This window comes from Mytilus trossulus, chromosome 11 (genome assembly GCF_036588685.1).
Source record: "Mytilus trossulus isolate FHL-02 chromosome 11, PNRI_Mtr1.1.1.hap1, whole genome shotgun sequence".
NCBI classification, from domain to species: Eukaryota; Metazoa; Mollusca; class Bivalvia; order Mytilida; family Mytilidae; genus Mytilus; species Mytilus trossulus.
In genome coordinates, this window is record NC_086383.1 from 44932797 (window position 1) to 44946267 (window position 13471).

At 30.6% G+C, this 13471-nt stretch overlaps 1 protein-coding gene across 1 annotated transcript; it reads right to left on the reverse strand.

Annotated features, from left to right (window-relative positions):
• Window positions 1-685: 685 nt before the first annotated feature.
• Window positions 686-4431, reverse strand: LOC134690410 (complement C1q subcomponent subunit C-like). Its single transcript, XM_063550379.1, has 5 exons — window positions 4336-4431; window positions 3816-3889; window positions 3132-3197; window positions 2448-2519; window positions 686-1309 (listed from the first exon to the last, which is right to left on the reverse strand). The coding sequence occupies exons 2-5, from the start codon at window positions 3868-3870 to the stop codon at window positions 909-911; spliced, it is 594 nt and encodes a 197-aa protein (XP_063406449.1). The 5' UTR covers window positions 3871-3889; window positions 4336-4431; the 3' UTR covers window positions 686-908.
• Between the last annotated feature and the right edge of the window lie 9040 nt (window positions 4432-13471).

Sequence of the window (13471 nt, forward strand, 5' to 3'; positions counted from 1 at the left end):
ACGCGCGTCTGGCGTACTAAATTATAATCCTGGTAACTGATAATTTTTTCACCACTGGGTCTATGTCACTGCTGGTGGACGTTTCGTCCCCGAGGGTTTCAATAGTCCAGTAGTCAACACTTCGGTGTTGACATAGATTTTAATAATGTGGTCTTTTTAATAAATTTCCTGTGTACAAAAGTTTGAATTTTTCGAAAACTAAGAATTTTCTCATTCAAGGCATAGATTACCTAAGCCGTATTTGTCACAACGTTTTGGAATTTTGGATACTCAATGCTCTTCAAATTTGTACTTTTTTGGCTTTATAAATATTTTGATTTGAGCATCACTGATAAGTCTTATGTAGACGAAACGCGCGTCTCACGTCCTAAATTATAAGACTGGTACCTGTGGTATTTTTTTATAAGATAGCCTGCAGTTAGGGTACCTTTCTTTTCTTTCCTTCTTTCCATAATTGTATTATATATAGTTGAACAACTCATTTATTCGAAATTTGATAAAATTGTTGTTGTAATATTTTTTTTTTAAATGTTGTCAATGTTGTATTTTTGGAAAATCTAGAAAGAATCATATCCGACAAATTTCCTATGGCATTTGTCTCAAAAATAAGGGAACATACCGTATTTTGGATTATAACAAGCTCATCGAGTCTTTGTTTTTCTCCAGAGATTACAACAAAATAACGATGATTTAAATCACTTGTTTTTATTGATATAGCTATGGTAAAGTCATGATTGATTAGAAGTGGTATGCAAAGCTTAAATATAAGAAAAGCACTACAGCATTTTATTGCAAAGATAACTAAATGAATCTTGGTTAGTAAAAGAATGTACGTTGGAAAGAAGTGTGTTTACAGCTCAAGCATGTCGGTTGCTACAATGAAAAATAGGTCTGGTCCAATGAGGTCATTAATTCAGACGAAATCCTGCGAAACTGGAATCAAAATCTATGGTGCAGACAGTGCCCTGGTAACCATGGTTTTTGGTCCATACTTTGTCTCCTTCTTTCAGATAGATTGTAAGGAACGTACTATCTCCATCATGCGTGTTCTCACTAGATTGGGCGAAAGCGGTTGCTAACCTATCACCACCATCCTTTATGATGTCAATCCAGCATACTTTTCCTTGATTAGATCGAATATTTAGCATGAACACATACATGCCACAGGATGGCGCAGTAAACTCGCCTGTGCTTGGGTCGAAGCTACCTGTGTTATCAAAGATTTGTGTATCAAACCTAACGGTATCACCAACTGCAATTTCATCTGTATCGTCGTAAATTTTATAAGTGAAGGCTACACTTGATGGTGCTGAAAGATAAAAATTGGATTGTAAGTTTAAGATTTTCCTATCATGTTTTTGATCGAGCAAAAACAAGAAAAGCGATTCTGCAGCAAAAAAGTGTTTAAATGAAAACAACAATCAAATCTATTTTACTCATTTCATTTTAATATATATTTTTTGGAACAATAACAATGGCTCGTGAGATGCATTTCTTTCAATTAGTTTGAATTGATACAGCTATGTTTCATTTCATACACACAGCTTTAAAACAATAGTTTTCGAAAGCAAGAAAGGTTGGACGGGTTTAAAGTAAGATGATAAGTCAAAGAATAGATACAATAAATAAATGATAAACTCATTGTATCTAATCTTGTTCTGTTTATCTTTCACTGTATCTTACTACATTAACTTCTCTTTCAAATAACTTCCCACTCTTTTACATATCTGGTTTAGAATCGTACAATGTTGTCTTTGCATATTCCTTCAACAATATGTGAGGATATTTTGAACATGGAACTGTATTGATATACTAGTGAATAATGAAATAACATTACATGAAATGGAATTCCTCCAAATATGACTTGTCTTGTATCAAACTAGTCTAATTTTTAGAATGGAAACACGGAATGTGCTAAAGAGATAATAACCCAACCATGGCGCAGAAAACCGGTTCAGAACTACAATTGGTCTTTAACACAGTGAGAAACACCGCACCTAGTGTCTGGATTCAGCTGCCACCTTAATATAATTTCGATTTGTTCAGCGAAAATGGACGCCATACTAAACTCCAAAACATATGAATATGCCAGAATTAAATAAAACATGCAAGACTGAGAAAGGCAAGAGGTTACTGACTTCGGTTTGGCACAAAAATGCGGCTTGGTTTATCATGTTGTGTGAGATGTAAACCACTATACATCTAGCCAAAGTAGAATAAACAAACGGACATAAATAACCACAAAAGAAACAGCTTTAAAAAGTCCGAGTCCGATTTAAAAAGGTACATTTCTATTTGTTAAGCTTCCTCTTTTTACGTAGGCTGTACATGCTATCAGAAATATTCAATGAATGTTTAAGGTTTGGCATTCTATGTGTGCATTCTGAACTTATCAGACTCAATGAAATATACACTGAAATATTGTTACATCAACTTGTTTTACTTACGGGTATTTGTGTTCGATCTTTTAACCGAATTTATTTGTGCTCTGGATTCATAGCTCCTTGCTTTTATCCATGCTAGTGTTGTAAAGAAAAAAACATCAAATTATTAAAAAATAATTAGTATTTCACATGTCTCCATCTTTTATATTTATAAAAATATAATAAAAATATAATGATTCTCATTCTGATGTAATATGAAATTAAATAAACAGCAAATACTCAAATAACAGCGTTATCGTAGTAGTGGTCTTGTCAAAGCGTGTTCGCCTCGAGTACTTTCGATTACAATCGATCGAAAGACTTAAACGTAGGGATTTGCTGCTTCTCAGTAATGCACGAGGAATTGCGGACTAAAATTAAGGACAGGTTGACTCAGAGTTTGACCGGGTAAAGAAACATGTTTTCCCCTGAAATGGGACCTTATGAAAAAGTACATTAAAAGTCTGGCTGAGATAGTCGATCATCATCATTGATTTTGTTTCTATTTTAACGAGTTTTGTTGCTGTCCAAATTTCATAAAACCAGTTATCTTTTGTGTGATAATTATGTTACCTTTCAAAAATAACGAAAAAAGGTACATCACATTTGAAAGATATGGAGAGTCTTCTTGTGTATTAATATCCATTACGAAAAGTTTAGAAATATACAAATACTATATACCAATTAACAAACGAAAAGAAAGCTTACCTTCATCCTTTTGTATAGCATTTCGGGTTTTCGGCGAATGGATTAACCTATTTGCTTCAAGCATTCCTAAAAAGTAAACCAACAAAACAATGAAATCTTAACATGGCGATTTCAACTAAAAAAATAACGGATTATACTCTGTTTGTCAATGTTAAGAAAATTAAGTTCAAACGATCAGGAAAGCTTGATGGTAAAAATGAATTTTTATGCATATAATTGGCAGTTAACAAGTAAAATTAACATGAACAAATATCTTCTTTTTTTTATCAATTTGAAAAAGTTTAAAGCAACATTTTCTATTTGTAAGGAATGAGCCTTAACATCATCCAAATAAACTCAAGTAAATGTGTTCATGATAACCAATGTTAAAATATCTTGTCTTTTCAATATAAGGTTGATTCATCATTTATTTTTCAATTCTTGCTTAAAAGAGATTCGAACGGTAATAAACGGTCATCAACATAGTAAGTCTAAAATAAACTGACAACCTTATGACTACAAGGTTAACAAAAACAAAAACAGATAACCAACAGTGTACAATATACATTATAGTAAAAAAACACTGAACAACAAGATCATCACCAAAGACTCGAAGTGATCTCATGTGTTCAGAGAGGGTAAGCAGATCCTGATCCACATGTGTCACCCATAGTGTTACTTATGAAAGTCCATTAACAAACTTACCCTCCAAAGAAATAAAAATCACAACAATCACAATCTGCTTTTTGGTTCGAATCATCTTTTATTTGTAGACTATGCTGTAAGATAAAAAATAAAACGTTTTAAATGTATGGTTCAGTATTTTTGTACTTTAACTTTATATTTAGTTATTTGTGTCGCTGAAACTTTCGATTTTGACTATTAGATATTTTTGTTCTCATGTTTCTCCCTTATATCTAGCTTGGTAACTTTGTAATTTATTCAGTGCAAATTAAACCATTTTCAATTTCATTTTAATTCGATATTCAAGTTTAGGAAACCTTTATATTTATTTAATCAATGTTAAATTTATTTTCGAAAAAATAGAAACGATTAGTTGTGTTTATTTTTTATGTCAACCAAATTCAAAAATGTTTTATCTTAATGCTGAAATTCAATTGGCAGAAAATAATTTCCCTACCTAAGGTTTTGAAATTTTAATCATACGTGAATTGAAATATTTTAAACGCGCCTATCTGTTAAAGGTTTAGTAAGTGATACATACGTTTGTTTCAGATGATGACAAGCTGTTTGTTCCTTCTCTCTGTGAATGTAAGCTGCATGTTTGAGTTGGATATTTTATACTAGAACTATGGCCAATAGAAAACAAACAGTGCATAGTTCAACCTTGAACCGTTAACGAACTGATGGATGAACAGATAAAAAGAGAAAAATAATCACATAAAATGGAGTTTAAACGAACTCTTAAATTTGTTTGAAAACCGGTTATATTGTAAATTCGATTTTTGTCAAGGATATCTCATAGTTTTTAAATATTACGTCGTAAATTTGCACTTTTCGAATAAACCATATAGCATAATATAAAAAAAAAGATTTGGTAGTATTGCCAATGAGACGAATATCCACAAAAGACCAAAATGACACATACATTAAGAACTATAGGTCATCGTACGGCCTTCAACAATAAGCAAAGCCCATACCACGTAGTCTGCTATGGAAGGCCCAGATAGGACAATGTAGAACAATTCAAACGAGAAAACTAACGGCCTTTTTTAGTAAAAAAACTAACGAAAAACATATATGTAACACATAAGTTTATCATACCAATTTAAGAAATTTAAGAAATTTAAGAAATTTAACAAGAGATCGCCCTATCAATTTACACTTGCCATATACAATATAATAGATGAATTATCATTTGTTTATACATCATGGAAAATAATATGTACTTTTTGAATTTGTAGTAACACTAAGCATGACATATTTATCGCTCGTTCGTTCAAAGATAAAATATGTTTGTTCTTTGCCTGTTAATTCCATTACTATGAATGCTTTATCACAGAAATCTGAATAAATGAAGACTCGGGTTATCCGACGTAAAAATCAAAAATCGTTTATATATTATTCAGCAACAAATCTGACGACTAGCCTTGTTTAAATTAAATACCTTAACTTAAAAATGGTTAGAAAGAGCTCTGAAACAACATCTAAACATAACGGTAATGGAAATAACTCTTTATAAGTTATGAAGACCAAACCGCTTATTTTTATAAACCTTACAACGACTGATCACATCGTTAAAAGATTTGAACTTCAATAAATTACAAAATGTTTATGCTTTTTTTACCAAAAGGAAAATAAAACGAAAAGTTACACTCATCATACGTAAAATTTGTAATCATAATGTTTACTGTGGTAAAGTGCTTTCATTTAGAGAGAGAAAACGAGACCAGAGAGATTCAATAAGTTGGGAAAAAACTGGCAATGTCATGGCGAAAACCAATACGATAAAAATACATCTAACAGTACAAATACACAACATACACAACTTGGCCAAACAACAAGAAGCCTTCTAGAAATCAGAGGTGATTGCTGGGCATCTAAAAAGTAAGCAGATCCGATCCTGTTCCACATATTGCACCTGTCGTGATTCGCATGTAAGTCCAAATCGGTTGGTCACGACCGCGGAAAAGTAGACGGAATATTGATTATGTCAATTTGAACATATATGTCATCATTTATGAAATAGGCACTCCATTACAGCCAACAAACTTGTGAATACATAAGTAACGTACGTTTTTCAAGGGAATATTTCAAATTCACCAATAAGAGATAAGGATTTAATAGATTTCTTGCTAGCGCAATCCTCTATCAAGATTTTTTTTATAGATGTAGGCTCTGAAATATCGTTTCAAACGAAAGATATATAAGCCGTCTGCAGGTGCTGCTGTAAAGAGGCTACATAAATTAGGCATAGAGAGACGAAAGATACACTCACAAAAAATGACAAATAAACGACGTTGCTAAAAAAGGTAAGCAAAACTTGAAGCTTAGATCGTTTCTTATGTTATAAAGGTTTACTTTCTATCGACCATCATTGTCAATTTCTAGATGCAAGTCAAGATATGAAGTAGATCTTATTGTTTTTTTGTGATCTCCCAAATCTTAATTTTGTTTTAAAATTCGGTTTTTTGTTTCAGTTATTTGATTGCTGATAAAATTGACAAGAAAGAAGTTTTGTTGAGCATTTGGAAGATATAACGTTATTTGTATTTGTATTTTGTATACTGATCGTAGTCGCAAACATCCTTTTTTTTTTCTTATGTTTTTCTTATTTTGTAAATATGTTAATTTTTGTAAACATCTATACAATAAAGTGTTGATATCACTTTCAGGTCATTTTAAAGTGAAATAAGCTATGATTATCAGATAGTTCAAATGATAGGGAGTCGGAGAGAGCTACCTGACTTCTACAATAATTGAAAATGAATAACAAATACCATATAATTTTCAATTATGTACTTTATCTAACACATGAAAATATTATACCAGGTACTTACATAAACGTTTAAACAAGAAATTTGAACTCAAATGAATAAATGTATGCCAATCTAAAAGAAGAACAAAATAAAACGTAAATTATTTCAAAACATCATATAGGCCAAGGCGCGTCTGGCGTGTTAGATTATTAAGATATTTGAACTTAAATGAATAAAAGTTATGCCAAACTATTTTAAAAGCAAATGCAAATGAGAAATAAACGTATAAATTACTTCAATAACATCATATCATACATAAAGCGTAAAGCAAAGATTTGCCGAACGGAAATTGAGCCTTGAACTATGAGATAATTTGAGGCTCAACTATTGTCATGCAAATCTATGTTTTTCGTTACATGTCAGACAAAGTACATGTACTTCACGATTATCACAACAAATTTGAAAGTGAACTTGAAATATCAAATAACATTGTAAAGTACAAGGCGTTAGCATAAACATCTACGAGTCTAGCCAGTCTTAAAATAGACTAAAGTGAATCCAGACAAGCAGTTCGAAAGCTCGCATGTAGCCTTAATCTTTCAAATTATCTATTGCTCTACCGCATTGCAATTGATGTCCAACGATAAAACCGAACACTTTAAGTATTCCTAAAGCTTGAATTTAGAATAAATGTAAAAATGCACTATACTAGAAAGGTTATTTTAAAACTAAAATATATATATTATCATTTCAAAATGCATTAATGAGTTGCTAAAAATGTGAAAAAATAGAAATGTTTCTAACTTTTCATCTTTAAATTGGAAACCATTGAACGCACATTGTATTTTGTTACAGTTTCTAGTAAAGGATACGATTTACCAATCCAAGTTGGTATTAGGAAACATACATAAAATGATTTAATTAATTATTTATAAAGAAATTAAAAAAATAGATTTTATATATAATATATTTCTAAGTGAGGGAAACACATGTGTAAAACACTGTAGTAATTCTTGAACTGAATATCAATTATTGTGAAAATGCAGAAATTTTTTAATTGCCACAAATACATGCAATATTTTCCTCATAATCAATTGATCAGATTCTGACAAACAACGCTATGCGCACAGCCAAACGTCAATTACTTCACGTGTACAGCTTGTCATCCATATTTGTTACTACTAGATTTAAAATATTAGCATTTGTATGTATGACAAGTTATTTTGTTAAGGGTTGATATAACTGTCAATAAGGCATATCAGGAAAATGAAATAGAAAAAAAAATATCAGTAAGTTTATAGTTTAAAATTAACAGATGAATTAAATAAAAGAAATATGGGGGTGTTTTTATCTTTTTGTATTTTATGAAAAGAGTTATCTTGCAAATGAAGATGAGCTGGAATGTATTTTGTTCCTTGGAATAAACATTCCAAAGATATTTTTTTCACTAAATGTGGAATATTCTAATTGGAAACCATTCCGATGCTTTTTTGCAAACTAGATCTGATGTAATTGTCGTTATAGAGTCAATTTATTATATGCAATAGATATGTCAAATATTGGACGTCATTAATATTGCTTGACTATACTTCGGCACTCTCGTGATTCGTGAATATGATATCATATTTTATCAGTTAGTTACGTTCATTTAACAGATATTGAAATAAATATCCTATCACGTTCAGAAATTTACGTCGAAAAATAGATTTAAACATGTCATGTGTGTTTTTAGCGGTAATGTGTAAATAATTTCTTATTATTAAAGATCATATCCACTTAAAAAGCAAAATGTATTAATAATTGTATTTCAACACTTAGCTTAAAATTTATCGTAAAGATATTTTTAAAGTTTTCATGCTATTTTGTCCATTAAAATTCATCAAAACACTAATGTTACTTTCAAAAGATGAATAAACGTAGATCAGTCAGTATTTATTGACTTAATATTTTTTTGTTAAAAAAAAGCACAGCACATTGATATTGTTGGGAAGTTTGTTCTGCCACGAAATGACTTTAAGATAACATAAGATTGACTTGTTTTACAATTCAAATATTTAAATCATTTCGGAAATTTGAATTTTAATCCGTTTAAACAAAAAGCAGTGCTTCCGGTTGTGCAGACGGATAAGGCATTTCCTTCTTTGCATGCATCAATCGCCAAGCGAATTCTCACTAGGACAAAATATCAAAATCAGTTAAATCATAGATCAGATGACTATACTGGTATCTGAAGGTTCAGGGTGGAATACTTATTCAATTGTGATATCTCTGTGTTACAAGAAAATTGTCAATCATGAATAAATAAACATAACAAAACGAAATGATTGCTTTCATTGAGTCCATTATGTCTTCATACATAAACAGTGACAACATAAATATCACATGATAAATAAAATCAAACGTTGAAATGGAAAATGAGCAATTATGTCCATAGAGGCTTTTAAGCTCTTTAAGTTTCTATTTTCTTATTCACTAATGTTTTTCGTATTTTCGGCTTTTAGTATTCTTTGTGAATATCAATTCAGAAAAAAACTTTGGACGCATGCAAATGTTAAATAACTTGTTTTCATATAAGTAATAGTTTCGATTTTTAATACACTTTTTATTTATAAAAATTATAACCTGATACCTAAAAGCAACAATATTAAACAATATCTCTGTATAAAAGTATGAAGACTCTTTTGTTTACAATTTTAATTTGTTGTGCGAGCACTGATGACAGTTATGTGTGTCTGGTATTTATCCACGTCACATTTGTCGTCCGCAGTACCATTTTTAATTTTACCAATTTCTTCGTGTTTCTGCTCTAAACAGGAATTTTTAGATTCTAAAAAATAATATTCATGAAATAATCAAAATTTCATTAAAAGCAATATCAAATAATTTTAAAAAAAAACCAAAGGCATATTTTTTTCTTTCGACACATATAGGCTTTTAAGCTCATTAACTTTCTATTTTCTTTTTCACTAATGGTTTTTATATTTTCTGCTTTTAGCGCTTTTTTTAATATCAATTCAGAAAAGAACTTTGGACGGATAAACATTTTAAATGTGTTCTTTTCATATAAGTAATAGTTTCGATTTTAAGTTCAATTTTCATTCATAAAAATGATAACCTGATCATCAAAAGCAACATTAGTAAGAAATATCTCTGTATAAAAGTATAAAGATTCTTTTGTTTACAATTTTAATTTGTTGTACGAGCACTGATGACAGTAATGTTTGTCTGGTATTTATCCACGTCACATTTGTCATCCGCAGTATCATTTCCAATTTTATCAATTTCTTCATTTTTCTGTCCTGAAAACAAAGAGTATTTACATTCCAAAAAATAATATTGATGAAATAATCAAAATTGTGTTAAAAGCCATATCAAATGATTTAGAAAAAAACAAAGGCATTTTTTTTTTCTTTTGACGGACTGAATGGTTTTAATGATCGTCATTTGTGCAATGAGCTCTGACTAATTTTAAGTTATAGCATGTCCAGTATTTAACATTTTAACAGTGTCTTGTTGATTTATGAATAAATTTTCAGGCAACACGGGTCTTAACTGAACCTGTAAACTTACTGTGTCTGTTGAGACGGTTAAACCCGTTGGATATTTATACACCTGTCCGAAGTCTGTAGCCTGTTCAGTGGTTGTCTTTTGTTGACGTAGTTCATTAGTGTTTCTAGTTTCTCATTTATCTTTTTTTTTTGTAGATTATACAGTTTGTTTTTTCTGTTTGAATAGTTTACCCCGCATCATGTTCGGCCTCGTTATAGCTTGCTTGTATATAGTACAAAAGTAAGTGCTTTCCTAATTATCATTGAATGCAAATATTAACATGATTTTATAAGTTGTGATATGTTTTTCGAATATGAAAACATGTATTAGTATATAATAATTATCCTAACAATCGACCTTTCGATTGAATGTGATGTGTTAGTACAAAATACATCGAGGACCTTATTGCAAAAGTCTTAGTGTATTAGGTACTTCCCGACGGTTCTGTATACGGCATTTTTCATTGATTTCATTCCAATAAGTAAAAACTATCATTACCTAATATTGACATTTCTATTCCTGTATGATTCCTTGCACTGTATCCTTCGATGTCTATTCCAGTGATCTGAAGAAAAAGATAAAGCATTTTTCCCCTTTTTCTTTTTTTATTTTCTTTTTACATAGCATTATTTTTCAAAATATTATTTAAAAATGTGTTATTTACATGATATGAATAATGATGTATATTTGCCTTTTCCAGAATCAATAGTCCTCTATATTTTTATTGTTTACCAACACAATAGAAATCAGGTTAAGCATTTGGTCGAATATTCATTATTAGGGACGGTGTTTACCAATATAAACGTGTTGGTGTTTCTTTTTAATATTACCAAGAATGCTGACGAACAAAAAGTAAAATCACAAAAATATTGAACTCAGAGGAAAACCAATTTGGAAAGTCCATAATCACATGGCAAAATCAAATAACACAACACATCACAAACGAATGGACAAGAACTGACATATTCCTGACTTGGTACAGGCATTTTCAAATGTGAAAAATGGTGGATTAAACCTAGTTTTATAGCGCTAACCCTCTAACTTCAACTACTAAGTTATCTTCAAATGAGATCGGGTAAAATAAATCAATAGTTTCGTCTAATTTAGCCAATCCACTGTGCAGGATAGAATGCAAGAAAACTCTCACGTTTAATAATAATAACGCCTGAGCTTTCAGACTTTTGGTTTGTTAAGATTTGAGGTTTCTTGATAAATGTGAATCTATTAAAGCGCCTCTGTTGCACTATATTAATCAAGGAATATTCTTGAGAATCCTCTATAAGGAGACGGATTAATATAAGCAATTGTTGCTTGTTTCCGAATCCTTATTGTGAATGTGTTTATAATTATACTTGTATATTTCATAGTGAAAATATTGTTTACACCCAAGAATATTCTTGCTTAAATAAATGGAAGACACGAAAACTCATATAAAAAATGTACATTTTGTTTCAAACCTTCATCCGTCTTTCGTATCATTATGTTATGTATGTCTAATTTTGATGTTTATTCTTTTTTTTATCAAACTCACGGTGTTACTCGTTGATACCAGTCCATTGACATCATCACTGTTTTCTGGTCGCTGTTTCAGGTTTTTTACAAGAATTAGTATTGTTACAACAGCGGCATTGACTGCTACTACGACTTCCAAACCCATGATTATCATACCTGTAAAATGTGATAAAAAATGAAGGTACTGTGTTTCCTGGTTTATATTTGTTCAAATCAGCGTGGTTCGCTTCATAACTTTGTTTCCGTTTTTTATTTGTGAATAAAAATTATATTTAAGATTAACTTCCAATAATGAATAATTATGTAACTCCTGTATTAACAAGATTATTTAAAAATAAACATCAGATAAGACTTTAGCCGGGTTATCTTGCAAACTGAATGCTGTGATAATGAATATTTTGCAGAAGCCAGAAACCGAAATTGTAGACGTGCAATCGTTCACATTATTATCAGATGGAATAATGGCATATATACATGCATCGTGTCGTACATAGTCAGATTTCTCTGTTTTGTTATTCAAACTTTCTTGTTTTATGCAATTTGAAAGCAGGTCGGTTTTAACTTTAAAATACAACGAGGGAAATTTATTAAATTCACTTTTTAAAACAAAATGATTCTTTAGGCGAGTAGGAATAATCCTTCAAACAGATTTTGTTTTGTTTCCTATGATGGTTCAAGACGTTTGGAATTTTTAACAAAAATAATTTGAATAGACTTATTAAGACGTTAAACCACTAGTCTACGTTCCGTTTTCATTTGAGCATCACATTTCATCAATGATTGCCCTATCCTGTTATATGATAGGGTCTTTCTTTATAGGGCTTTTTTTAAGTATTTTGATTCGGACTCTCTGCTGAATTTCTTAGACAAATCACACGTCTGGCGTACAGAATTTTAATTCTTGAATATATGGTACCTCACAGAACTGTCACAATAAAGCGACTTAATATGTTCATTATCGTCAAACAAATTTGTTAGCCGAACGGAAGGATTTCAAAGAAAATATTCTAATACATTATCCTAATGAAGTACCTCAGTCTTCATTTATGCATCAAAATTGAGAATGGAAATGGGGAATGTGTCATAGAGACAACAACCCGACCATAGAGCAGACAACAACCGAAGGCCACCAATGGGTTTATATATAACAAACGTCTTCGGACTACATCTGACCTTCATTTTAAAGATATCATACAAATTAATTATTACCTGTCTTTGATGCATGAGGGTCCTGATTTGAGGAGTTAACACCTTGAAAAATGATAATAGTCATTAATGGGACATATTTGCTAACCTTATCTCCTTCAAATTATCGAAAAAAAACTATGTATATCACGTAAAACAAAATATGAATTTAAAAATAACAGAACGAAATCTGAAGTAGAAAGTTATTTTAAGTGTTTTAACGAAAAAATATAACACTCTTATTCACCAAGTCATGAATATATATTGACAGTTGTTTACCATTCGTTTGATGTATTTGAGCTTTGATTACGGACTTCCCGTTTAGAATTTTTTCTGATAAAGCTAATTTTGTGATTTTTGTTTTTCTCGTAATTTTGAGTTGCAATCATTACAATTTTGATCACTTATAAATATAATGTCAAGTTTACCCTCAGACAAAATCTCATCAAAGTTTGATAGTGATGCAAAAGTACAAGTTGTATGTCCGATACGGTTCTCCATTTATCTGTTATCTAGTTGATAGATCATCGTAATAAGTCATATGGTATATTCATATAAATGCAACCGTGTGAGATAGTGTTAAAAAATTCATTTTCATTACTGAGATTCATGTTCATGAGTAAAAATGTAGTAGAATACCATATTTTTGGTTTAGCGCTGTTAAAACACTCCTGT